Below are 27,185 nucleotides of genomic sequence, written 5' to 3' on the forward strand. Positions count from 1 at the left end.
GCCTGGACTCTCCTTCACACCTCTGAACTGCATTTTTAACTAATACACCAGTTTTTCAGGAGTGAGACTCCTGCAACTCCAGGGCATGGAACCGTGAAACAGCTTTTGTCTTGAAGCTGGCGTCTCTGTTATCAAGGTGAACTCAAGGAGAACAATTGCTTTCCACACTCACTTTTCCCCTCCACAATCAGCTCTGTTTGCTCTAGCTGCGGCGCCCCACGCCAGCACTGATAGGGGTTGGCAATTCAGGGGAATTGCTCCCATATTTGTTCAACGGAAAAACCTTAAATCCTGTGAGGAGGGAAGGGAGAGGATTCTGGGCACAGCCAGAAGGTTAATTACAGCTCTTACTGCTAATAGCAGGGGTGAGGAGGAACGAGCAGGGCCGGCAGGAAGGGGAAAGGTAGAGCCAAGGTGTGCTGAGGGCCTCCGGATGGGTGCAGCAACAAAGGGCTGGAGAAGAATAGGCTGATTATTCTGGGTTTACTGGGATAAAGTGGGCAAGGATGGTGAGGATCATTCGGTGCTGGAGGGCTGCCAAGGGGCTGTGAGTGGGACAGGGAAGTGCTGAGGGGTGCAGCTCCCTCTCTGAAGCTCTGCAGGGACAGGCACACACACGTTTCCATCTTACAATGGCTCAGCCTCACTGAAAATTGTAGCAGCCTTTGAGGGACTGAGGATCAAGCACTGTCCCAGCAGCTGTTCCCGGATTTTTCTTGGGAGAAGAGCTTGGGACGGAATCTCAGGATCCATTTTCTGTGCTGAATCCCGCACAAAGTGCTCCAGGGCTTCTGGGGAGGCGGCATCTCCCCTCGGGTCCCCGCAGCCTGGGCATCACCGCACGGGGAATCACAAGGTGCCTCCTCACCGTGTCTGATCCCGGGGCAGCAGCGGGGCTGCCGCTGTGGGCTCCCGTTCCGGGGGACCCCAGACAATGGGAGCATGCTTTGGTGGCTGCAGCCAGTGCCAAGGGCTGACTCACAGCTGCTGACACTTGTCACGCTGAAAGCATTTTGGTATTTATGGAGGCTGTTTCCAGCCGCAGTGCGGGCACAGCGGGGCCAAAGGCTCCTGCCTTCCCCACCCTCAGCCCAGCCCGCAGCGCCCTGGCCCGGCTGCTGCCAGGGCCGCAGGATGGGAAGGGCACCTGGATCCCCCTCCCAGCCTCCAGTCCGGGCCACTTCCCAGTGAAGAGGCAGCTTTGTCCTGGCCAAAGCTCTCCCGCACGAGTCCATCCATTCCTGTCCCACACGGTCCTGAATTCTTCCTTTCCAGCCTTTGTTCTTTGCTCAGGGATGTAAAACTCTTTCTGACTGGGATGGTAAGGCCATGGGAAAATCTGGGAACAGCTGCTGGGACAGTGCTTGATCCTCAGAGCCTCAAAGGCTGCTACAGATTTCAGTGGGGCTGAGCTGCTGTAAGATGGAAATGTGTGTGCCTGTCCCTGCAGAGCTTCAGAGAGGGAGCTGCACCCCTCAGCACCTCCCTGTCCCACTCACAGCCCCTCAGCAGCCCTCCAGCACTGCCTTATCCTCACCTATCTCACCATCCTTGTCCACTTTATCCATAATAATAACCCCTAATAACCTGATAGCAGGGACAGCTCAGAGCGAAGAACCAGCGCCCTGAGACCCCTACACAGGCCAAAAAAAAAAAAGAAAAAAAAAAAAAAAGGGGCCTGTTTATCAAAACTCTTCATTAAAACTTTGCTTTGGGGAACCCACTGCTTCGTCTCTTTCCAGCCTTTGCCCTGTTATTGTCCGAGCCTGCAGGAAAAGGAAGGAGCGGAGGCCCCCGCGGTTCCTTCCTGCCCGGAGCCGGGGCTGCTCTGGCCCCTCTCCGTGAGCTCCAGCCCCCGGGACCACCACGGTGACAACTTTCACAGGACCACACATTGCCAGGCAGAGGAGAGGGAGCTGCTAATGGACGCTAATGGAGCTGTGAGGATCCTCCCGGGAGGCAGCCGAGCTGTCCTGTAGCGAGAAAAGCGGCGAGCAGCTCACCCGCACTTCCACGGCTGCTCTGGCTGTGGCTCTCAGCCATCCCTCGGGGTTACAGCTTCAACAGAGTAGGGCGGAGGAAGATTTGCAGCTCCGGGCAATCCACAGAGGTGGGTTGGGAAATTTGAGGCCAGTGCCGCTACTGCAGATGAATTTGGGGATCTCACAGCTCAGCAGCATCCCATTTCCGCCAGGTAACAGCGGCATCCTCCTCCGAGGAGCTCTCAGGTGAAGGAAATACTGCCGGGGCTGGATCCTGAACACAGGGATGAGCCTGACCCAGTGCCAGGAGTGACACGCCGGCCTCTTTCATTTTTATTTTGCCATTAAGAATTTTCAAGACTTTTCTCATAACAGAAGTGTGCCGTGGGAAAACCAAAAAGAATTTACAAGAACAAGACGGTTTGCCCCCGATTTTGTTGTTTTCCTGCCCGTTTGTGAGCTAGCACTCCTGCTCCCTCTGCCTCTCCCCAGGGATTACCCGCGGTGCTCGGCACGAGGAAGGGATCAGCTCCAGACTTTCTCCAGGAATCGAGAGCTGCAGTGCCCTTCCCGTACTCCGCAGGCGGGTCATGCTCTATTTATCGGCTCATTTCCATAGCCGAGTGCTGCAGTGCTGCTTCCTCAGGCCCTGCGAGTTCCAGTGCCACGGGCTGTGCCAGCAAAACGGGACCGGGAACGAGCTGGTGACATTGGGAACAGCCGGCCCGAGCATCACCTTGGGCTCGTTGTGACACACACTGCAAGCTCGGTTCCCATCTCCAAACGGCCCTGAGACCCTCAGGAGGTACCAGAGCAATGGAAAATGTGGTTCTCCTGCCTGGTTTCCTGCTGGGCTTTGCCACTGTGCTGTTCAAGGTTTGGAGGAATGGGAATTGTGCTCGGTGGTCACAGATAGGGGCACTGGGATTTACCTGGTGTGAGGCTGTGCTGGAAGGAGAAGCTGCCACCTGCAGCCAGGTTTTTTTTTGTGGATTTCCTGGGCATCACCTGCTCCCTGCAGCAGTCAGTGGTGAGAAGGGAAGTGGGAACAGCATTTGCTTGGGAGGCACGAGCACATCTGAGCACCAAACTGAGCTTTTAGACCCTTAATGAGAATACTGAAGGTCACCAACAGACCCCCTTGCCCCAGAGTGACACAGCACACAGCTCAGAGTCAGAAACTTTCCTGGGAGATGATAGAGGGAATAAAAAACATTCAAGGTTAATTTGGGCTTGATCCTGGTGGCATCTGCAGCTCTTGCATCCTGCTGCAGCTCCACTCCTGGCAGTACTGTCCCACAGTGACAACTGTGTTATAAAACCATGGACTCATGGAAGAGTTTGGGTTGCAAGGAACTGTAACACTCATCCCGTCCCACCCCCTGCTACGGGTAGAGACACCTTCCACTATCCCAGGCTGCTCCAAGGCCCGTCCAACCTGGCCTTGGACACTCCCAGGGATGGGGCAGCTGCTCTGGGCACCTGAGCCAGGGATGGTTCTGCTGCTGGCTGTGCTGGCTCAGAGGGTCCGGGTGTCCCGGTGAATCCGGTGGTGTCCGGTGGGCCCGGCTGTCCTGGTGGCTGTCCCACTGGATGTCCTGGTGGCTGGATGTCCTGGTGGATGTCCCGATGGATGTCCCGGTGGATGGATGTCCCAGTGGATGGATGTTCCCAGTGGCTGTATGTTCCCGGTGGATATCCCGGTGTCTGGATGTTCCTGGTGGCTGTATGTTCCCGGTGGATCGATGTCCCGGTGGATGTTCCCGGTGGATGTCCCGGTGGATCCGGTGGTTCCGGTGGATGTTCCTGGTGGATGTCCCGGTGTCTGTATGTCCCGGTGGATGGATGTTCCCGGTGGATCCGCTGATTTCGGTGGATGTCCCGGTGGATGTTCCCGTGGCTGGATGTCCCGGTGGATGTCCCGATGGATGTCCCGGTGTCTGGATGTCCCGGTGTCTGTATGTCCCGGTGGATGTCCCGATGGATGTCCCGGTGTCTGGATGTCCCGGTGTCTGTATGTCCCCGTGTCTGTATGTCCCGGTGTCTGTATGTCCCAGTGTCTGTATGTCCCGGTGTCTGTATGTTCCCGGTGGATCCGGTGGTTCCGGTGGATGTTCCCGGTGTCTGTATGTCCCGGTGTCTGTATGTTCCCGGTGGATCCGGTGGTTCCGGTGGATGTTCCCGGTGTCTGTATGTCCCGGTGTCTGTATGTTCCCGGTGGATCCGGTGGTTCCGGTGGATGTTCCCGGTGTCTGTATGTCCCGGTGTCTGTATGTCCCGGTGTCTGGATGTCCCGGTGTCTGGATGTCCCCGTGTCTGGATGTCCCGGTGTCTGGATGTTCCCGGTGGATCCGGCGGTCTCCGGTTCCCCCCAGCGGCGGCGGGAGCCGCGCTCGGCTCGGGGCCGCCAGGGGGCGCTGCAGGGTCAGGCGGGGGGGGCGGAGCGAGGGCGCGCGCGGGAACACGTGAGGGGGACACGTGACTGCGCGTGCACAGGTGAGAGCGGGACAGGTGAGGGCAGGAGGGGACAGGAGGGGACAGGAGGGGACGGGTGAGAGTGAGGGGACAGGAGGGGACAGGAGGGGACAGGAGAGAGTGAGAGGACAGGAGGGGACAGGAGAGAGTGAGGGGACAGGAGGGGACAGGAGAGAGTGAGGGGACAGGTGAGAGTGAGGGGACAGGTGAGGACAGGAGGGGACATGAGGGGACAGGTGAGAGTGAGGGGATCAGGTGAGGACAGGAGGGGACAGGTGAGGACAGGTGGGGACAGGAGGGGACAGAAGAGAACAGAGAGCACAGGTGGGGACAGGAGGGGACAGGTGGGGACACGAGGGAACAGGAGAGAGCAGGAAGCACAGGTGGGGACAGGAGGGGACAGGTAAGGGACAGGTGAACACAGCAGGGATGCAGGTGAGGGTTCCTAACCTAGTGCCTGTGCTGTGCCGTGCAGGGGAGACACATGGACAGCATTTTGGAGAAAAAAAACCACTGAAATGTTTTGTAAGGGGGTGTGGGAACCTTTCCTTGAAAACAGATTTGCTGTCACCGAGTGTTTATTTCCATTAGGTCTGAGGGGGTGGGCTCTGGCCCCCGCAGATAAAAGCCGGTGGCATAGGTGGGGTGAGTGGGGTTGTTTTTGTTCGTTTGTCTTCTGCAGAAGCCACAAAAAAGGACTCTTTTTTTCACTATGCAAACAAGGGGGAAAAGGCAAAACCCAAGTGAAGAAATGTGTGTGGAGCCGGCGAGGTTTCAGTTTGCAGGGGGCGTGTTGTGGGGGGAAATGGGAGTAATTCAGTTGTGCCTCACACTTCTGGAGGAGCACAGTGGTGCTGGGAGAGTGTCTGAGGGGTTTGGACACCCCCTGGAAAATGAGTCTGAAGTCGGCGTGTTTCTGCACTAAAAGCTGTGAATTTTCACGTGCATCTTTGCTGACGAAGAATCAGGGAATATCCTGAGGATCATCCACTCCAGCTCTTGTCCCTGCACAGACACCCCAGCAATCCCACTGTGTGCTGAGAGCATTGTCCAAACACTCCTGGAGCTCTGTCAGCCTTGGGGCTGTGCCCATTGCCTGGGGAGTGTGTTCAGTGCCTGAGCACCCTCTGGGGTAAGAACCTTTCCCTGATATCCAACCAACCCATCCCAGGCTCAGCTCCAGCTCTTCCCTCAGGTCCTGTTGCTGGTCACGCAGAGATCTCCCCACCAGGAGCATCAGCTGCTCCTCCATACCCTTCCCTTCCTTCACCATCCTCACAGCCCCCTCGGGATGCTCTCAAACAGCTTTAGATCTCTATCTCTTGCACATGAATTACTCCAGAGCAGTTTGTTCACACGGTGGGTTTTTAGGGTGACAGAAGCTCCCAGCAGAGGAACATTTACTGTCAGAGTTTCTGTCCATCCTCTACCAGCTGTAGCTTCACCTCGGTGCAAAGTTCACACCTCTGCAACGTTCATTGTCACCTGCATAACAGTGAGAAGTCATTGGGTCACTGACAGTGTTTTTCTCAGTTCGTCTACAAATTCAGGAGCTGAAGCCACCCGTTCTTGTGTGGTGAGAGATGGAAAAGCACAGTGAGGCCTCGTGGAGAGGAGGGTGTGTTCGTAAAGCTTGCTTGGAAAAATCATCTTCTGCTTCCTGATAAATCCCATTTTCCAGGCTGGGATTTTTCCAGAGCAGCTGCACTGGAGTTTCCCACAGGGTCACACGTGGTGGGAGGTGGCTGGAAAAGGCCATTTAGGTTTTTCAGAGTTGTCTAGAAAGTTTGGGTACAAAGCCAGCGGAAGGTGATCTGTGGGAGATGTCATTTCATGGGAAGATGGAAGAAACAGGATGGGATTTAGCACTGAGAATGGATTGTTGAAGTCACATGGAAGAGGTGTGGGCTGATCCAGAGGGAAAAGTCAGGTGAATCAAAGCCATTTAAAATCACTTCCAATATATTTAAATGAAACCAAAGTAGAGCAACTCCACTTTTTAGCCTGGTTGCCGACAGAGGGATTCCAGATGATATCACTGATACGATCTGAGCCCACACCTTTACTTCAGGGTAAGTTTTCCCGAGTTTTTCCAGGAATCCTGGCTTGGAGGGCAGGAGGTGTGTGTGTATCACTTCCCAGCCGTTCCCACATGGTGTCAGCAGCTCTCAAGGGGAGCGCTGTGGTCGGTCCTGTGGGGAGTTCAGAGGTTTGGCTGGGAGCCCTCTCCCAGGAGCAGGGAACTCATGACCCAAGGCAAGAGCAGAGGAGGGTGGCTCTGAGGGAAGGACATGGAGGAGACCTTGTCCCTGCTCTCCCCTATCCCAGCTTTCCATCTCTGGTTCCCAGGGCTGCAGCCAAAGGGGGCTGGTGGCCACAGACCCGTGCTGGATGTGCTGTGGGTCACTCAGAGCCTGTCCTGCCATTCCTGAGGCTGTCACTCAGGCCCTGGGGAGGTCACCAGTGCTTTGGGAAGTTCTTGCTGTTCTGGGCTTTTCCTAATAATCTCAATTTGTTTTTGTTTCAGATGTCAGGGAGGAGAAGGAAGTGTTTGTGTCTTGGTCACTGGAGCTCTGTGTCACTGTGTGTTTCAGGCCGTGTGCCATGACCTCCTCCACGGCTGCAGGAGGAAATGCCCAGCGAGGGAAGGCTCTTCCTGCACAGGTGATTGTAAAGGGGGCTCATTTCCCTGCTGGAGCTCAGGAGCAGGTCCTTGCTGGGGGTGGAACATGCACCACAAGTCCCCTGGGAAGAGCAGCTTTTCTGCAGAGCTGCTGTCTCAGTAGAGCATCACCTCCGTGCCCTGGGGCAGCTGGGACAGGACCTGTGGCACAGCTCTGGGGCTGCTCCCCACCCTGAGCTCCCTCCAGCCCAAACCATTCCGGGATTCCATGATGACCTTCTCTGGTGCGGCGCAGCCTGGGCAGTGCCTGGAACAGGCTGCCCAGTGGAGGCAGGAGGCTCTGGCAGCTTTTCAGGGCTTGTTTGTGGTGTTGGGGAGACCTTTTCTGTTGGCTGTTCTCTGCAGCTCCAGAGCAGCCTCACGCCTGCGGCTGTTTGGGCTGCGCAGGCAGCGCTGGCACGTGAGGGCGGCTCGCGTGGGGAGGGTGGTGGGGGCCTGCCAGGAGCTGCTGGCAACACAGCTGGATGAGTCTTGTAGGGATCTGCTGCCTTTCCAGGTCTGCTGCAACCCTCCAAAGCCTGCTGGAAGCCACGTCTCTGTCAGGGGGGGATGTTTGAGCAGGAGCCTCGTCCCTACCTGTGACCCCCTGGCGAGGCAGAACCAGGACCCACCTGCAAAAGTGTGAAACTCTTCAAAGGGGCTCATGCAACAGTGCAGGAGCTGAGCCTGGGTTAGTCATCCATAAAGGGCTTTGTTTTTTCCCTCTCCCACTCCCAGCCCTGGCACAGGGGCTGAAGCTCTTTCTCGCTGCGTGGTGTGGCCAGAACTTAGAAGCAGCATGTTATCTCCCAGGGAATCAGTCAACTCTGCCCTGAAAACACGAGTTTCTCTCTGTGCAGCCACAACAGCTGGGTTTTGCCCCAGTAGTGTTGGATTCTGCTGTGATTGCCCCAGAGTGAAACCAGGACACGTGTGTGTGCTCGCTGAGCTTCGTGTGGAGGTGGGATGTTCCCTGATGAGAAGACAAACCTGCAGGATCCAGGAACTGGAACTGGTGAGAGAAGTTCTGATTTTGGTACAGAGCAGCATGCATGGATTCCAAGTCCTGGAAGGCCTTTTTGTCTATTTAACTGGAAATTACTTGGCCTTTTCCTCACCTGCAGGATGATTCTGAGTATTAGTGCTGTCCTTCAGTCATGGAAATTTCCCAGTAAAGCCCCTGATCGCTTGACAATAATTTTTGTGCCAGCAAGCACAGAAAGGAAAGTAGCTCTCTTGTTATTTATTTTTTTTTTTAGACAATTGAATTAAAAACAAAGCAGCAGGAAGGGAAGTTTCAGTTCCTGCACATGAGGAGCTGCAGGGGCTCAGCAGTGGCAAATGCCTGGGCTGGCTCTGCATGTGGAGCCAGAAGGCTCCTTATCTGTTCAGACCTGAATAAAGTTTCTACAACAAGCTGGGACAGTGGCAGGTGATGGTAGAATATCAACACTTGACTCTCTGCTGGTTTAATATCAATACTCAGCTCTGCAGAACTGGGGTCTTAGTGAAAGTGAAAAAATAACTCTCATTTTGGGCAGGCCGGTGGCTGCCACAGCCTGGCTTGAAAACTGCAGATTTCTGCTAAATCTGAATGTGTGAAACTCTTCATTTCAGAGGCCGTGAGGGCTCCCACACGTGGGACGAGCACAGAGGCTCGTGGGATGTTCTGCCTGGTTTTAGTGCTTGGGGAAGGAGCAGGATGGGCTGGGCTGAGGAGGAGGGCTGGGGACACGGCTCCCACTCCGGGCTCTGAGGTGGTTTAGCAGTGGATTGTAGATTGTGCTGCTGTCATTGAATGCAGCAGCACACTGTTAATCTGGTTATTTTCCCTTATATCTCTACTGCATGTTCCTGTCCCCTGCTTGGTGCCAACTGTTGGCTCTGAGCTGATCCTCCACCTTCTAATCCATAAACAGTGGATTACAAATGGAACAGTGGATTCTAATCCGTAAGCATATGGATTATGGAAATATATAATCCATATGGATAGCTAATACATAAACAGTTGGTTACAGACTGGAAACAGTCCTGGTCAGACTCTTTGATTCACTTGCTTTGAGGTCATGAAGCTGCCTGTGATGACACAAAGGGCATCTCAGCTGCCTCAGTTTCCCCAGGTGCCTTTCACCGTGGCCCAGGATAGATGGAACCCCACCGTGGCCCCAAGCAAGGCAGCTTTGCCAACAAGGACAGTTGGTGGTACAAGAAGTTCTCCCCTGAGATGTGACACCTCCACCCCCAGAACAGGAGTTTGGGGTTTTTTTTCCTTACAAAAGAAGCTGTGAGGAGGAAGCCATGGGCTGCTCTCAGCTACTCTGACTGATGCAATGTGCCCCCACCCTTCCCCACCACCCACGGGCATTATTTTTAGGGTTTGTTTACCTCACTCGGTTCCAGCTCATTCTTTTTTGGGGTGACAAGGACTTCCCTCCTGCAGCTGCCCAGGTGGCACATGAGAAACCACAGCCCTGCCTGGAGAGCTTTCCCCTTCCCATCGAGTGACGGGGGGCAGTGCCTGGGACAGCAGAGAGGGGGAGGTGACACAGCAGTGCCACGCTTTGAGATCTCTGGGAGCAGCTGCCAGCTCCCCCAGTGCCAGGTCTCTTCTTCCTCCTTCCAGTTTGGCTCCCACCCAGCCCAGATCCATTTGGCACTAAGGGCTTTCAAACCATAGCTTAAAAATACACGTGCACAGAGACAAAGAACTGTCAGGGAAGGAAAAATGATGAGCAGTGATACTTATCCAGAGCAGTGAAAAGTCCAGGGCTTCTGAGTGATGCAGGATTCCCCACAATAACCTGGAATAAGGATTGCAGGAACCCCCCAGAGTCCACACAGCTGGGACTGGGCAGTCACTCCCTCCCCTGCCTTTATGCAGTGAAAACCTGTGTCCCCATTCTCTAATGAGGTCCAGGCTTTTTATTGGCTTTTTAAAGAAGATTTGGAACTGTGAAAGGAAATAGGCAGTAGATTTTAGTAGATTTCTGGTGAAATCTACTAAAATAGGTTAAATCCATCTGAGAAATGCACATTTTTTTTTTTTTTGTAGCAAGTTCTGCGTGACTTGGCTGCAATATTTGTTGCCCAAGCTGTGATTTTGTGTGGTTGCTTGGTGGGTAAGTTTTACTGGTTTAAGTTAGGGCTTTAAGGTGGAGTCTGTTTTCTTAATCAAGAAAGTTCCTGGATATTAAGAGTTTCAGGAGGAATGGCTACAAGGGCTGTGGCTCTCTGCAGATCCCCAGCTCTTGCTCCAAGCCCTGCCCAGCTGACTGCACCTTGTGCACAAATGAGCCTTGGAGCAGTTGAGGACCTCGCTGTGGTGAGACCCAGTGTTTATTTAAGGATCCCAGGGTTTGGGGCTCTGCATCTTGTGTTGTGCTGCAGTCTGGAGATGCTTCTGGAGTCTCTGTGCCAGGTGCTGAAACTCGCCCTGTCCTTTCTCTTCCGGGAGAAAACGTGAGGCTTTCACCTCTCAGTGAAAGCAGAAATGGGCCTTAGCCCTGGCATGGGGGGGTCAGGCTTCTGTCTCCTCGTGTTCTGTGAGTTTCTTCCTCTTTGATTCCGTGGTTACAATTACAAGGCACTTTTGGTGAAGGATATGGGTCCCCCCTCACTCCCCTGAGTGCTTTGAGGCACGAATTGACTGGTTAGGTCAGGCAGGAGCATTGTGTTCATTGTTTTAGCTGCAGTTCCTACTCTCCCCCTGGATGAGGATGGGGACCCAGACCTGCTGCCTCTCCCTGGGAGCAATTCCCACAGTAACGTGGTGGTTTATTACTGAATTTTAATTAAACATGAGCAATAAAGTCCTACAGCTCAAAGAATTTTCGCTTAAACGTTGATGAGTAGCCATTAGGTGCACTCAGCTGTGGAGCAGCATCAAGGCAGGTGGGTTCACAGTTAAAAGAAAAACTTCATGTGCTGCTGACATGTGTCTTTTATAGTCCATCAGCAGAGGAAGTAAACCAACATTTTTCTATTTAGTTTATTTTCCACGCTCTGTCCTGCAGGGCAGCACTGGGATGAATCTGAGCTGATCAAACAGCTCCTGACAGGACAGAAGGATTGACAAGGACTGTACAAGGATGGAGAAAATGCAATGGAAAACCAGAAGTAATTTGTTTAAACCATTATAATTTATTTTTCTCAAGTAGCAAAATACAGTCAGTTTTCAGACATCAGTGGGGAACCTCAGGTTGGGATCTTAGGCCAACATTAACGTGACTCATCTAAATTAGATGCAAATTTGTTCTGTCCGTTAAATTTAACCAGGGAAAGCCAGGCACTCTGACATCACCACTGCCTCTCTGAGGCACCAGCTGTCCCAGAGGGTGCCTCTGCATCTCATTTATGGAAGCAGATGTGTATTATCCTGTTTGGAATTCATCTGGTCTGTGAGGACCTGGAGACCTCTTCATTTGCAGGAGGGGAATGTTTTTTATCTACAGGACACAAGTAGAGCTCCAGGTGCTGGTGGAGCAGTTTCCTGGCTGGAATTAGGTGAATGGATTCTGCATAAAAAGGTTCCATGGAAGCAGAGTGTTCTCAGGGTACATTCATGAACAGATTGAACTTTGTCTGTGTAAAGCAGCTTTACATATTGAATATACATTAACAATGTATTGTTACTGATGAGGAAAACTGCAAATATCCCATGCTGGGGGTGTCCCTGGCTCTGGCCAAGATCATGATAGCTGGGTCTTGCCCAAATAAGGATGAGAAGGAAACCAAGGGTAAATAGCTGTTCAGTGTCAGTTGTCACTCTGTTTCATGTGACAGAGAAGCAGCACTTCTGTACAGTTACCTGGGCATTGTAAATGAAAATGAGTTCAACTCTTGAGCACAGATAGGCAACACGGAGCAGAATGTCCTTTCTTCCCGAATCCCAGCCCTGGGCAAAAATTCCACACACCAGAGGTTTCTGGAGAGTTTGTTTAGATTTGGTGGCAGCCAGGTAAATAACTGGCAGTGCTGTCTCAGACCGAGCCAGTGAATTCTGCCTTGGAAGGCTGATTTTAATCCTCAGTTCTCTAAAGCAATCCCCTCCAAACCTGTGAACCAGGGAGTTCTCTGTGTCGCTCCTGATGGATCCGTGTGTTAAAAGAAAAGGATAAATGTCTGTTTAGTGAGTGTTTTGCTGCTCATGGCTCTGTGTGTTCAAGGGAACATGGACATGTGTCCTCTGTCAGCCCTGGGAGCAGCTCCAGGCTGAGCCCTCTCTCCACTGGTGCTGGCCCTGGGAGAGGTGGGTGCTGTGGGACCAGAGCACACAGGACAAGGACAGGGACAGCTGCACAGACTGTGCTGACGTTCCCCTGTCCCACCACAGCGCTTCCCAGAGCGTTCATCTGTCATCAGGAATCTTCGCTCTTCCTGTAAAAGCGCCAACTGGAATTACAGTCTGGGCTCCTCTGAGGTCTGACTTTGCAGGACAATAATCTCTGTTCAGCTGCTGTGGCCCTGGCAGTGGTGGGGCTGCCTTCAGATCAAACCTCAGTCAGCCGTGTCTGTGTTGGTGCCGACAGCACCGATGCAAAACACGCCCCAGTAGCTTATGAGTGAAGTACAGATCTGACTTCAAAGGCAGCTGAAGTCCTGTAGAAGGATGGGGAAGGGAGGAGAAAACCCACATTCATTTTTATCTCAAGGTCAGCAGGTGATAGCCCAGAAACAGCATACAGGCAGAAGTGGAATTTGTACTTTTCCTGACAGAGCTACGAGTGGCTACAATATTATACAAAGTAATTGAAATTATGGCTAGGGTTTGTATGGATTTAGCATTAGCTGCGGTCATCTCTCACTTTTCATGGGGGAAGGCAGAGCAGTTGTGTGCTCAGATACTCCACTGCTGGGCTTGTGTGTTGGATCAAGCCTGCGGGTGAGGGTTGGCCTCGGACTGGCTCAGTGCAAGGGCATTTCCATGTGATTGCAGAGCTGTTGTCTTGTTAAAAGCAACATCCAAAGCAAGGGTGATGCTCCTGGCAGCTCAGCTCCAAACAACAGTCCTGCTGCACCAACGTCTGTTTTCTCTTGGTGCTTGTCGCTTTTAGGGTAAATGTTCTATTCTGAGCATTTCTCATTTTGACAGGGAAAGTTCTAAACTGAAGGTGAAATGACAGGAGAAATTGTAGACTCACCACCTCTCCCTTGCTTTGCTGTTAGTGACAACTCCGTTGTAAAGCCTGTCCACCCGTGGGATATTGGCCAGCAGTCCTCACTGCTTGTAACAGGGGAGGCTTCTGGATTTTCCCCTTGACTTCTCTGCAGTGTGGCAGGTCTTGTTCTGCCAGGAGTTCAGACTAGAGAAAATGTCTAAAGCCATTTCAGCTCGACCAAGAGCTCACGGGGAGAAGGTGGTGGTTGTCTCTGTCTCCATGGCGAAGGAGGACCTCTTGTTGTCGCGGCAGGAGGTGAGCTGCCAGAGGCGCTCCTGGCTCAGGCAGCCCAGCTCCTTCAGCAGCTTGAAGAGGTCGGTGCGGAATTTGACGCCGATGAAGGCGTAGAGGAACGGGTTGAGGCAGCATCGGAAGCAGGCCAGGGTGTAGGTCACGTCATCCGCCACGTCCAGCTTCTTGCTCTCCTCACACGAGCTGGTCTGGTTGAAAGCTGAGATGGTCTTGGCCAGCATGACGCCGTTGTAGGGCAGCTGGAAGACGACGAAGACGATGACCACAGCGATGATGACCTTGATGGCTTTGTTCTTCTCAAAGTTGCGGGCCTGGAGCAACGTTTTGATGATGATGAGGTAGCAGAAAGACATGACCAGGAGGGGAATTAAGAAGCCAAACACCATTTGGGACACTTTGATGCCAGTGTTGAAGGTCTGCAAGTCATTAGCAATGATGGAACAACGGGGATTGCTCTCTGAGTAGTTGACACCACTGTGAACCAGCTCAGGGATGGAGAGGATGAAGGCCAGGAGCCAGATGAGGATGCAGGTCACCTTGCTGATGAATATCATGCGAGGACGCAGGCGATGGGCCGAGGCAGCCTGGACGATGGCGAAGTACCTGTCGATGCTGATGGACAGGAGGAGCAGCATCCCGCTGAAGAAACTCATTTTGCAGATGCAGTAGACGGCTTTGCAGGCAAAGCTCCCAAAAAGCCAGTGCGTGACCGCGCTCGTGGCCCAGAAGGGAAGGGTCAGCAGGAAGAGGATGTCTGCCAGAGCCAGATTCAGCAAGTAGATGTCTGTCATGGTCTTCAGCCTCTTGAAGTAGATGTAGGTGAGCATGACCAGGCCGTTCCCCAGCAGCCCCAGGAAGCAGATGAGGCTGTACATGGCCGGGAGGAAGGCAGCACGGAAGTTACGGACCTCCTTCTTCTCACACAGGGACTCAAACATGCTGTAGTCAATGGTGCTGTTGGAGTCGTAGTCATCAGTGACATTGTCCCCAGCACAGAACTAGAGCAGGAAAGAGAAGAGTGTGTTGGGACAAGGACTGTGTTCCCTGCGTGGCCGTGCTGGGAAAGGAGCCTGGAGAGAAGTCCCAGGGAGTTCCCAAGTGCTGTTTCATGCCAGCATCACAAACAGAGCTGACAACCTCGTGGCTGAAAGCGTTTCCCATAAATATATGAGGTTTGGGGCTTTTTGGTGGGCTCCAAGTGGGAATTTCACCAGAAATATTTTGTGCTCAGCCAAAGTAACACCTGCAAACCCTCAGATGTGTGGCAGCTTTCCAGAGTGTTCCAGGCCCTGCCTCCAGCTGTGTGTGCACAGCCAGCTGTCAGATAAAATGTGAGAAATAAGACATCCTTTGGCTGAATTAAAAATCAGCGAAGGTGTCGGTGAGAGTGTGAGGAAGCGCAGTGAGTGCAGCAGGAAGCTGCTTCCGTGTTGGCGCGGATGTGGGGCCGGCATCTCATTCAGGCCCCTGATTTCAGTTCTGATTACTCGTTTCATCTTCCTACACTGCCATAACCTGCAGGGCAGACAGGGCCTGCGGTATCTGTGCCCTGCTTTTTGTGACTTATTAGTCTCCAGAACCTTCTCCCCATCTCACAGACATGAAAGGTTTCCTCTGGATACCCCCACCCTTTATCGGAGAGCACCTTGGTGCTCTCCATCTCAGCAGGTTTGGCTTTCACCACATCCTGCCAGGCTGCCAGCAGTGAAAGGGAAAAGCACGGGTGGCTGAGCCCCAGGAGCCCCACGGGCTGGGGGTGGCCACTGCTGCCGAGGGACAGCGGGCACCAGGACCAGGCCCTGGCTTTGGGAGCAGCTCATGGCACAGCTCCGTGCTTGGGGTCCTCCCTGCTGGGCAGGAACTGAGCAAGAACAGGCAGGGGAGATGCTGAGCTCTTCCTCCTCGGGCACATCCCTCTCTGGGTCTATGCTTGCTCAGAGCCCAGCACCTTGAGCAGGAATCTGCAGGGAGCAGGAACCGGCTGCTCCCTGCCATCAATGTGGTGCACTCCTGTCTGCCCTGGAAATGCTCATCTGGGGCTAAAAGGGGACTCCTACAAGCCAGGCCACCTGAAAGTCACTGAGTTTGTCACTGTTTTTCTCTCCTTGGTTTTGTTTCTCTTGTTTGTTTTTCTCTAGCTGGGCTCTGCTCTCACCTCCCACCTCCCACAGCTGGATCCTGGGGTGAGCAGCTGTGTCCCCACACATTTCTGGGACTGTGGGTGGCTGCTCTGAGTTTTTGAGATCTCCTTTTACCCACTACACAAAGCAGCTGGATCTCAACAACATTGTTGAAAACATCTTACCTGAAAAACGAGCGGCAGGCTGAAAACAAGGGTGACCTTTAGCTGCTTGCCTAGGGAAGAAGGAGATGCTGTGTTAGTGGCTGAGTGGGGGTTTCCACAAGGTTCTCTGTTTGAAAAAGCAGAGGGTCATGTTGTCCATGGCACTGTGAACCCTGCAGAGCCCTCACCACTGAGGAAGCCAAAACCTGGGGAAGATGCCAGCAAGATAACTCAGGGTCGTGTGTGTTACTGCCAGAGCACTGCTCAGGAGTCTGGCCCCTCTGGCTTCACAGGTCACAGTTTGGGTTGGAAAGGGCCTCTAAAGGTCATTCAGTCCAACCCCCTGCAGTGAGCAGGGATGTCTTCAACTCGACCAGGACCCCGTGCAGTGAAGGCTGAGAGCTGAGAACTCTTAACTCAGGCACAGAACACCCATTCTGATTTTATCCAATACTTTTCCCTGCAGGCAGCCAGCAGCCTGTTCCCTTGTGTCTGAGCAGTGAGGGTGCAGCTTAATCCATGTGAAAATACCCAGCTGTGAGGGCCATAAATCCAGCCCAGCTGTGCCCGTGTGGTGCCTGGGCTGCGGAGAGGAGAGCTCAGCTCCCCATGGGACAGATGGAACTGGAACTGGCTGAAATTTATTGCATGTCTCTAAATGTCAACAATTGGCTTCTGCTGCCTTGGGATGTAAAAATACAGGATGCTGACAGCTGGGAGGAAAAACTGAATTCAGGGGCAGGTGTGATGGTGGTGAGAGAGCAATCTCAGCCGAGCAGCTCTTCCTGCTGTGGTTAGCAGGGCAGGGGCCAAGGAAAGCTTTCTCCTCGCTGGTTTTACAGTTCACACCAGCATCTACCTCAAGCAGTTGCCACTGAAAGTTGCTCAGCTGGAATGTGGCAGAGAGAAAGCCCTGGGCTCCACTCTGGTGTGGGGAGGAGATGTGTCCCTCCCTGAGGAGGACACCTCAGCCCAGGATGTCCCTCCAGGCACTGGCTGGTCCCTGCAGCCCCTCTGTTACTGTGGGTTTCTGCTCTGGGGGCACTGGGCAAGGAGATAGCTTTGGCTTTCAGCTCCCTGTTCATCCTGGAACTCTGCCTTGCTCCTCATGGCCTGGTTGTTCATGAATGTGACTGATTCCTTAGTGTCTGCTGGACTCAGCTCTGCTTGGTTTCTGCTGGGTTTCAGTTTGGAGCCTGCTCTGCCAGGCTCCTGCTCATGTTTCACTGGACCAGGATGATGAACTTCCACTACAGGTAACTGCACCCACTGCAGGCTGTTTGTGGAGTTAAAATATATTTATATAATAACACCAAGTCCCCATGCAAAGTCACATGCAACAGCTTCACTAATAACAGATAGAGTTACCTGTGAGTGGGGATGGTTTTTAATACGTGAGGGTGATGTGTGGGTGAGAGTTCCTCAGCCACGTGTGAAACTCGTACTGCTCATCCCTGGGCCTGTGTGAGCACCTCCCCTGAGCTCTTCTACCAGCTCTGTCTCACCTTCCCCCCTTATTTCCATCTTTTATGCTCATGCAGCTGAGAGCTCAGTTGTGTTCATCCTCCCCTCCCCTTCTCCTTAGTGCAGGTGACTCAGGAGTGGAGGAGTGCAAGGCAGGGACTGAGCACAGAGTGAAGGTTCTGGCTGTTCTGTCCAGCCAGTGGCTTTCACTCTGACCAGTCCCAGACTGCAGGAAGAGGTTTTGTGTCTGCTGTGGTTGTCTCCCCTTCAAACTGCTGCCCTGGCTTTTGCATATAGCACAGGAAATACACGAAAAGCCCCAAGGACTGAGACCCGCTGGGTGGGTTTAAGCAAGCGCAGGCTGTAGCTGCCCTTCCTGCCTGGGATGGGGCACGGGGTCCCTGACTCTGCAAACACCATAGCAGCCTTTAGCCTTCCATTGCAGCTTCTAAAGGTTTCCCTGGGACTCCTGGAGCTGCTCCTGGCTGCCTGGGATGAGTGATGAGTACCTGTGCTGGTAGCTCAGCCCCACCAGGAAATTACCCCTGTGGCTGCTGGAAAAAAGAGAAGAACCACCCTCACTCCATGAAGGAAAAGCCCCCACCTAAACCAGACCCCATCAGCTCTCTTTGGCTTGGTTTGCAAACTCCAGACCCAGCCCTGGTGAGGGCTCCTTTACTCTATTCTGTTTTCTTATCACCCTGTAAAGGTCTAGAAAAACAGGACTGAGAACGTGACTCAACCAACTCCTGAAACAGTTCAGCCCATATCATTCCTTTGAAGATCATCATGGGTTTCTTTTTTTCCCCCCCTTCTCAGTTGCTGTTTCAAGTGTCTTAAATGTCAAATGGCTTTTCAATATGAAGAAAGTCTGTGCTGTTTCTGCCCCTCTTCTGTGCCCCCACCTCAGATTACAGATTTGTAAAAGCACAACCAGAGAGGCCCTGCTGCCTCCTGCTCCCTCTGCACCAGTTTGAGCACGTTTGTGTCCCTGGTTTCAGTCAGACTGGACAGGACTTGCATCTCCCCAACTTGTCTTGTGGTCTGGGGCAGTGGGCAGAAACAATTATCACAACATGAATCTTGCTCTGCAGTTTATCAGGCAGTTTTTCTTTAGTTTTTCTATTTTTTACACCTCCTGGCAGTTGGCTGCTGTGGGTATTTTCTTAAAGTTTTTAAAGTTTTGTTCCTCAAAATATTAAGGAAAGAAAACCCCTCTCAAAAGTCCCTGCAACCAGTTGCACTAGAAACCTCATTTATAAAAATACACCAAAACCCCACCAGAGCAAATGAGTCAGCCTGGCCCTAAAGCCCCGTGCCAGCCCCATGGCTCAGCCTGGGAGATGCTGGTCTGAGGCCATCCTTGTCCTGAAGGACCTGGAAACAGATGGAAAGGGGAATTGCTCCATGGGAATGTAGGAATGAAGGGGTCTGTTCATGGCAGGGGATGAGAACCCCCCAGATTTACAATCTTCCTCCACAGATTAAGCCAAAGGGGTGGGATTCATCCCTTGGCAGCTGTTGAGCTGTTCAGGCTCCCTCGATAGCAAAGGGAAAGAAACAGGTGTTTTCAAACCCCAGTTCAGGTGTCCTGGGGTGGGCACCTGGGGTGGGCACCTGGGGTGGGCACCTGGGGTGGGCACCTGGGGCACAGTTCAGGCCCTGCTGTGGCAGAAGGCTGGGTGAGTTTGGACAGGTAGATCCCTCCCAGTTTATCTGGACCTCCCTCAGCACCAACTACTAATTGTAAGCACGGTAAGAGCAGCTGCAGGAGCGGTGGATCCCATCAGGTGGACCCAAAAAGGCCTCTGGAAGTGTTTGGTGTCAGGACATCTGCCTGGAGGAGAGACAGCCCTGAGGGTGATTAATCAGATCACACAAATGACCAGGGCAGCTCTGAGGGTCTGGCTGCTGCTACAGCCAAGGGATGCACAAGAGCAAAGCAGGAGTTGGGAATGCTTTGGGAGTGTTGGCAAAGCTGAACACACCTGCTCTGGTCAAACCCTAGTGGTGAAAGAACATTTTTTGGCCATCCAGGATGGCAAGGCAAAAGTTCCAGCCTCAGCACACTTGTAGGCAGTGATTAACCTGCTCTCTGTATTTTATACATGTACCAGTTTCTGGTGCTCCAGCAGTACAGGAAGCTTTCGGGGGAAGAACCAGATATTTCTGAGAAAAGTTAATCATACTTAAGTTATTTAATGACTATTGGCAGTTATCAGCCTCCTGTCCCCGCTTCTCCTCCTCACAACGGGCAGAGGAAAGGCACTGTCATCTCAGGAGTGAGTGGACCCAGTGAAACCCAGTCATGCTCTTATTTCATGTGTTCACTGATCTATTGCAGAAGAAAGTTAATAATTATCTACCTCCACTCCTTTCAGGAATCTGTGAATCAAAAGATAAGCAGAGAGAAGCAAGTAAAAAACTTCCTGCTGAAGTGAGCCAGTTGTGTTTTTAAGAAAGCACCACGGTGGTGCAGCTTCCAGGGAAATTAAATATTCATTTGAAATATGAAAAACCCAAAGCAGGAAAATTATCATAATCTGGTCAGATTCTCAGTAACTCTTTCTTTTCCCTGTCATGATTAACCTTTTCCAGGAGCTAAGTTCAGCTGTCCCTGGACACTGAACCCCTTGGAACAAACAGCCCACAAAGTGCCCACAGGATGATGCAGAGGCCAGAAATTTAAATGAGAAGAATGATGTGTGGTGGGCAGGTCCAGCTGGGTATTTGTTTGGATGCAGGGATTCCAAAATCCAGGAATTTCCTGAGCCATTGATTGCCAGAGGCTCTGAGAAGACATCCAGGAGAAGGAAAACTCCCTTGGCCCATTCCCTGCTCCTGCCTGGAGGGTCCTGTGGGACCTTCCCCCCTTTTTCCCTGCGTCCCCCAGGGCTTCCTGCATCCCTGGAACATCCTCAGAGCTTCCTTTATTCCCCAGAACTTCCTGCATCCATCCCCCTGAGCATCCTGCACCTCCAATGCATCCTGCTTCCCCCAGTGTTCCTGCAGATATTTTTTAATAGAAATAATTTGCAAAAGGCTGGATGGACTTAGTGAACAAACTCAGCTCTTCTTGCTTACAATTCCTTGATTGATTCACTGAATTAAAATGTTGCCAGGGAAAGTGTTCTCTCTCTCTTTTTTTAAGTTTTATTTTTTAAATTAAGAACACAGAAGAAAAGGTGTGAATTATGCAAGATTCCATTTGCTTTGGAACAAAAGGCCCCCTTAAAATTGCCTCCCAGCCTCTTTTTTTGTGTTTGTTTCTGAAGTGATTTGAGGTTTTTGAGCCTCTAAAAGAGAACTGTGCTTTTTTTTTTAATTTTTTTTTTCTTAAATAGTAAAAATGAGGAAGATTAAAGTCTTTTACACTGTTTAAATACTCTGATAGAAGTGCTCCACTCCTGTGTCACAGGGCAGGGACCGAGAATTATTAATAAAGCTGAAAATTATGACTTAATTATGACTTAATTATGACTTAATTATTAATTAATTATGAATTAATTATGAATGAATTAATAATAAAGCCCGAGGCTGCAGCCCAGGCACTCACCCCCATCCATGGTGTGGTTCCAGCACGCTCCAGTCACAGAGGTAGCGAGAGCATCCCCAGCCCCAGCGCCGCCTCCTCTCCTGCAGGACCCTCCTCGGGGAGCTCTGCTTTTGTACCTCCTGCGCCCCTCTGAGGAGGTCACGGGCACCCTGATGTCACTGACATTTAGTAGCCCCTGCTCCTCCTCCTCCTCCTCCTCCTCCTCCTCCTCATGTGCTCAGAGCTGTGCTGAGCTCTCGGGGTGCTCAGGTGCTGCCTCGGTGTGTTCTGCACACCCAGAGCTGCTGCTGACGCTCGGGGAAGAGAAGTGAGCTCTGCTTTTGGACTGACACATGAGGAATGGTCTGTGGTGAAGGAAACAAGGGAAAGAGGCTCTTTCTTACCTCCCCCTCCAGCAAATCCTGCTTCATCTGTGGAGCTCTCAGTGCTGGAGGAAACAGAGGATCCCATCCCATTCCCCAGAGCTGTTTTGGGAAGGGGGTTCAGGATGAAAACTCTCAGTGCACAGGACCGCCCATGACAGTAACCCTTTGTCCTTCTCCCTTGCTACACTGCCAGCAGCTCAGTGACTTCCCCCGTTCTCTTTCTGGGTATTTTTGTCTTCCCCAAAAGGCTCTGAACTTTCTCAGTGTCACGCCTTCCCCCAAGGCAAACCAGTGGTTTTTGTTTGATGGGTGTCAAAGAGGGTTCTGCTCTTGGAACAGACCCCTCGGACAGAGGGGTTGTTTCTCAGACAGAAACATCTCCAGCTCCTCACAAACTCACTGTTCTCCTAAGCCAGGCTCACCTGGAAGTGACGCCTTTGGCATCTTGTCCTTTCTGTCTTTTTATGCTATGTCAGTGCTGTTACTGCAGCCAGGTGGAAAAATAGGGCATCACAGGATGGAATCCCAGCCCAAAGGAAATATACCTGAAGCTGAGGGTAGTTTTGGGGCTCCTGTGGATTTAGATCCTAGGTCATAAGGTCTTAGGACCTTTATGAAGACTCAGATCCAGTTTCAGACCCTCCTTCAATGTGGTCCCAGCCCAACTCAAAATCCTCTCAGTGGACCAGTGCTGGTGTGGCTCTGAGCCCATTCTGGGGTGCTCAGGGAACAGGCTGCTGGGGTACTCAGGGTCAGGATTTTGGGGTTTTGGTGGGGGAGGAGGACTGTGATGGTTTTCCTCTTCTCACACAAGGTGACCCCACTCTCCTTGCTGCTCTGTGAGTGCATGGCACCGACTCCTCCTCACCTCGCCTGGCACTTATCTCAGTCAGCAGGTGCCGTTCACATCTCTGCAGCTATTTATTGCTCTGTTTGCCTCTGCTCATCAGGAATCCAGGCAGGTACGCTGCCTCAGGAGCTTTATCTCATAACCACTTCCGCCAAGGAGGGCTGGAGATGAAAGGCTTCCCTTGGGTACCGGCAGAATACCCGGAATCAAGGGGTGTGACAGCTCTGTGGAGGCTTCACACAGGGTCACACCTGGGGAGCTGTGGGTGTGCAGAGAGGGCACGGGCCCCTCGGGGTGCTCTGTGCTCACCCTGCCCCAGGGAGAGGCACCAGGCACTGTTCTGGTGGATCCATCCCCATGTCCACGCTGGCCGAAGCCAAAGGTGAGGCAGGGGAGGCAGGCAGGTGGTTTGCAGCTTGTTTTCTGCTCATGGTCCCAAGATTCAGCTTCAAAGTTTTGGTACCTGCCAAATTCTGTGTTGTTAGAGCCCAGTCAAGCAAACGGTTTTTCTTAAAAAGTATGGGAATGCTTAAAATGGGAATATAAAAATGGGAATATTAAAATGGGAGTATTTAAAATGGGAATATTTAAAATATTTAGATCAGTTTGCTGTCCATGTATGACACCGAACATATGTATGACATACATCTGTGTATAACACTGAACTTCTTGTACTGTTACATTTTATACCCAGGGATTCTCAGAACATTTATTAAATCTTTGCTTAGTTTGATTGTGTATATTTGCAGTCTATTTCATGCCTGAGTGATTCCATCTCTTTGGAACATTGCCTGAACCTGGGTGTCCCATGAGCTGCTTTTCACAGAACTGTGATCCTGTGTGAGCAGACTGACAAACCCAGACACTGCCAGGCCTGAGCTGTGCCCATGAAAGCCATTGCTACTAGAACCTATTTGTTATTCCAAAGTTAATTAACTATATAAAAAGAATCAAATTACCAGGCATTCCAGTCTCTGGGTGCCTCTGCTCCCCTCCAGCACCCAGGAGAGTGGAAGTCAGTGATTTAAACCTGCTGCCCAGGCTGCAGCAGAGCTGGGTGGCAGCTTTCATCCATAAACTTCTCAACAAAAATGCAGCTCCTGAGAAATTCCACAGGAAATTACTCAGATTTTGGTTCAGTTCTCATTGGTTCCACTTGAATTGAAATATTGAGTTGAACTGAATTGAACTGTGTAATCCTGAATTGTCCTGACATTAAATTGCAACTCACTCAGCAATGGAACATCACAAGGAAGTTTAGCTCTGTGTTTCACATCCCTGGCCTGTGTGTAAAATTGGAATTCCTGTGTTTTGTCCCAACACAGTGTCACAGACATCCTGAGTTGGGAAAGATCCCAGAGCTCCAGGAGAGGGTTCCAAGGTGGCACATGCAGGATGGGAGACCTTGGAAATCAGAACTCAGGGCTTTGCCTAAGGAGGTGGAATTTGGTCTGAGAGAAGCACAACACAGGATGTTCTTGCATCCTGGATTCCAAACTTTTTGGTATTTTCCATCAGTTTTGCTTGAGGTGATTTGAGATGGAAACTCTGACTCCGTTCCCCTGTTCTGACATGAGCCATGGGAAGGTTTGTCCCCGTGGCTGGAGGAAGCCAGGGGTGCCCAGACAGAAGCGTTGGTGAGTTCAGGGTGAGCCTTTCCCAGCTGTACTTCCCAGTCACATCCTTGCACTGACGTCAAGGAGGGACCCTCACGTCTGTCCTGCTGTTCCTCTGCCTGGCAATGCCAACTTGAGGTGCCTGGGATCTCCCAGCTCCAGCCCTGCTCCTGCCCAGACCCCTCCTCTGACGTCTGGGGACATCCAGGGGGGTTTGTGGTGGAAGTCAGCAGGGTCGCTCCAGGGGCTGTTGACGTTGTTGTTCCTCAGGCAAATATAAAATAGCAGAAGTGAAATCGTGAGTAAATTCCTGACCTTAAGAGTGGCACCAAGCTGGGATTCTTCACCCAGGAGAGTTCTTTGAGCGGGTGTTGGGGATGCCCTGAGAAACATCTCGTGATTGCGATCTCACCACCAGGTTATTAACAGATCCTTATCCTCCCGAGGGAGGAAGCAATCTGTGCAGGGCCAGGCTCTGATGGGGATGCACAGCCACCCGTGGTGGTCAGCCACAGCAGAGAGGGGCACACCCAGTGTCACTGGGAATTCACCTGCTTTGTGCCCACATCATGTCCTAGGTGATGGCCTGGCTCTCCAGTTCTTTTTTTGGGGAAAAATAAAAGATTTACCAAATTGGCATCTGCCTTGCACTGAACAGTTGGACATCAGCAAGAATTTCTTCATGGGCAGGGTGGACAGGCATTGGAAGGGGCTGCCCAGGGAGGTGGTGGAGTCCCCATCCCTGGATGTGTCCAGAGAACGACAGGATGTGGCACTCAGTGCTCTGCTCTGCTTGGTAAGGTGGGGGATCGGTCACAGGTTGGACTTGTGACCTTGGAGGTTTTTTCCAACCTAAATGACTCCATGATTCTACTCCATGAAAGCAACTCCCTCATCCTGGAGCTCAGGAATTGAGACATGAGGAGGGAAACAGAGCCAGAGATGCCAGTGAGGAGGGGTCAGGCTGGCAGGGACAGTGACATTCCCCTTTCCAGCCCCAGGGTGAGAAGGGAATTCCAGTGATCAGCCACTGACCACTGCTGGTCCCTCTGTCCCTCAGGGCAGGGCTGGGCAGCTTCCAGTGGCTTCTGCTCCCTCTTGTCTGCCCAGGCTGCAGAGGGGCTGTGATGAACAAACTGATCCTTTCTGGATCTGAAGGAGACAGTGGTCCCCTCAAAATGATGAGTGGGAAAGGAGAGGTGATTGAAAATGGGCAGAAAAGCTCCTGGGATGTTACAGAAACTATGTCAGGGGGAGCATATGAGTACCAGATGTGTCTAGAGATGGTAGAACCTTCTCACCCAAGTGGGCAAACTGCTGGGCCATTCACACAGGATATCAAACCCTGGTGAGCAGTGAATCATTTAGAGGCATAACAAGATACAGTTTAGGGTGATAAAGGCATATTGATTAAAGAGGTAAAGCATTATGGCACTTGAAAATAATTGAGAGGTGAAGTGTCCCTGACCATCCAGCAAACATCACTCCTGCAAGCTGTGTTCCCTTGTTCAAAAGGTGGAAGGTGTAACACCAATCTGCTGCTGCCTTTGGATGAAAACTGGATCTAGAAACTGGAAATAATCCCATCAGTGTTTGCTCCAAGAAGAGCTCATCCAGCCCTCTCTTACAGATCTGGCATTTCTTATCCCTGGGATTAAAAAATTGTAATAAACCCATGATAATGTGATTTTTCACTCTGGTTCCAGAACTAAAATGGCTTTTTCTTGATTTTTAAACAGAATCGGGTGATAAAAGCAAATTGAAACTGGTTGTTGACAGAAATGACTGACTTCTGGAGTCACAAGTGAAGCTTTACGTGATGATTTACAACAAAATAAGACACCAGGCTGATATGTGCAAAACCACTTCAAAAAACCCCTCGAAGACTGTGGAAAAAGAAACGTCAAAGTGAAAGAAGGGAACTGAGAGCACAAACAGCAAGACAGACCTGAAGCAGGATCTGGGCTTTCAGATTCAAGTGCCTGATCCCATTTGGCCATCAGATCCTGCTGGGAGAGGTTTGCCAGCCTCTGTCAGTAACACTCTGAGCACAGGGGGGATTCCAAACCCAGGGATCCAAGCCCTGGATTCAAAGTCTCGAGCAGGTGTTGCAACTCCTCAAAGGCACAAACATGGCTGTGACAGTCCAGGATGAAACTGGAGCTTGCCTGGGAGAACATGTGGAATTCCTGAACCCCCACTTCTGCAGTGTGGCACCCACAGTTTGTATCCAGGTGCCTGGAGAGCTCAAAGCTGCAGGTGAGTGACCTGTGAGCATCACCCTGATCCAGCAGATTGGTACAAATACCTCACCCTGTGAGTTGGTACAACTGCAGCTCACTCTGAGCTGCTACAACCAGCAGCTGTGAGCAGCTGGACAGAGCATGAGGTGCCACAGCTGCTGCTGCTGGTGGTGGCACCGACCATCCTGTACAAGAAAAGCAGCGCTCACGTTTACAGCCCAGGGTGGCACAGTGTGTCCTTTGGGCAGGTTGATGAGGACTCCTGGTGGCAGTGTCTGCTGCGGCTCACACACCTCTGCCAGCACATATCCTGCACTAATTCCATCTCCAGTCTGCCATGAGGGGTGTTTCCCCCAGTGTTCCAGCACCTGGGACTGCTGGGAACACTGGGCAGTTAAAGGGATGAGGGGAGGTCACACTGGAGTGAGGACACCCAGCATGGTGGGGAGGTTTGGATTGCTGGCTGATCAAGCATGCTTTGAGTAGCTTTTCAGAAATTGAGGAAAAAATAAATCCAAAATAGCATTGTTTTTAAAAAAAATGAACAACAAAACCTGCCTGGCTGGAGGTTCAGGGCAAAACCTGGGGCAAGAAAAGGAGAAATAAACCATCCCAGGATCCTTGGGACAGGGCAGGCACAGAGGCTACACTTGGAGCTGGTGGGAAATGGGAAAGCAAATCCTGGGATAGAGGAGGGGTCTTGGCAAAGGCCTGAGCAGAGCGCGGGTCTGACCCTGCTCCCTGTGTGCTGCCCACCCACACCTCCCCTCCTCAGGACCCTCCTCAGGACCCTCCTCAGGACCCTCCTCACCCCCAGTTTGTCACCACACACGGGTGGATGTGAGTTCCCCCACCAGGGGCTCTGGACCTGCTCCCCCGAGTCAGGGCTCAGGGGCTCTCTGCTCCTGCCCTGAGCACAAGGCTCTGAACATCCCTGACACACACGAGCTGCCCCAACACCCCTTTGTGCCAGCATTCGGATTGGCTTTGATATTTTATTCCTGTAAAGCTCCTTTAATCTGTTTTATTTCTTTCTGTCACCAGCATAATCCTCTCTTGTGAGCAGCGTCTGCAGCTCATTTGGCTCCAGGCAGAGCAACTTGGCAAGACTTGTCCAGGTGATGCACAGGTGATTTCTTCCATTTATTTTTTTTCTAAAAACAACCTTGTTCGTTTCTCTAGAAGTCTTTTTTTTTCTTCTCTGAAAGTTCAGCTGCTGAACAAACACAAGGCTTTTGTCTTTCTGGGAAGCCAAGCTCAGTCCTGTGTGTAGGTGAG

The 27,185-nt window shown here is 51.8% G+C and overlaps 1 protein-coding gene and 1 long non-coding RNA gene across 4 annotated transcripts; one reads left to right on the forward strand and one right to left on the reverse strand.

Moving 5' to 3' along the window:
- The first annotated feature begins 4,452 nt into the window (after positions 1 to 4,452).
- LOC131588927 (uncharacterized) lies at positions 4,453 to 27,038 on the forward strand. 3 transcript variants are annotated; one of them, XR_009279674.1, is made up of 6 exons: positions 4,453 to 4,478; positions 6,985 to 7,121; positions 7,618 to 7,810; positions 7,980 to 8,134; positions 25,404 to 25,923; positions 26,952 to 27,038. It is a non-coding gene; the product is annotated as an uncharacterized LOC131588927 (long non-coding RNA). The 3 variants fall into 3 exon arrangements; XR_009279673.1 differs by having other exon boundaries at positions 7,637 to 7,810; XR_009279672.1 differs by lacking the exon at positions 7,618 to 7,810.
- On the reverse strand, positions 12,424 to 20,940 carry CCR7 (C-C motif chemokine receptor 7). The gene is made up of 3 exons (XM_058857997.1): positions 20,834 to 20,940; positions 15,835 to 15,884; positions 12,424 to 14,527 (listed from the first exon to the last, which is right to left on the reverse strand). The coding sequence occupies exons 1-3, from the start codon at positions 20,841 to 20,843 to the stop codon at positions 13,463 to 13,465; spliced, it is 1,125 nt and encodes a 374-aa protein (XP_058713980.1). The 5' UTR covers positions 20,844 to 20,940; the 3' UTR covers positions 12,424 to 13,462.
- Positions 27,039 to 27,185: the final 147 nt, after the last annotated feature.

The sequence above is a fragment of the Poecile atricapillus genome, chromosome 27, assembly GCF_030490865.1.
Source record: "Poecile atricapillus isolate bPoeAtr1 chromosome 27, bPoeAtr1.hap1, whole genome shotgun sequence".
NCBI lineage: Eukaryota > Metazoa > Chordata > Aves > Passeriformes > Paridae > Poecile > Poecile atricapillus.

Coding starts and splice junctions, on each gene's coding strand:
- CCR7 (XM_058857997.1), bottom strand. Junction 14,528..15,834: donor GCCTGCCGCTCGTTTTTCAG/GTAAGATGTTTT, acceptor TTCCTGCTCTAG/TTCTGTGCTGGGGACAATGT.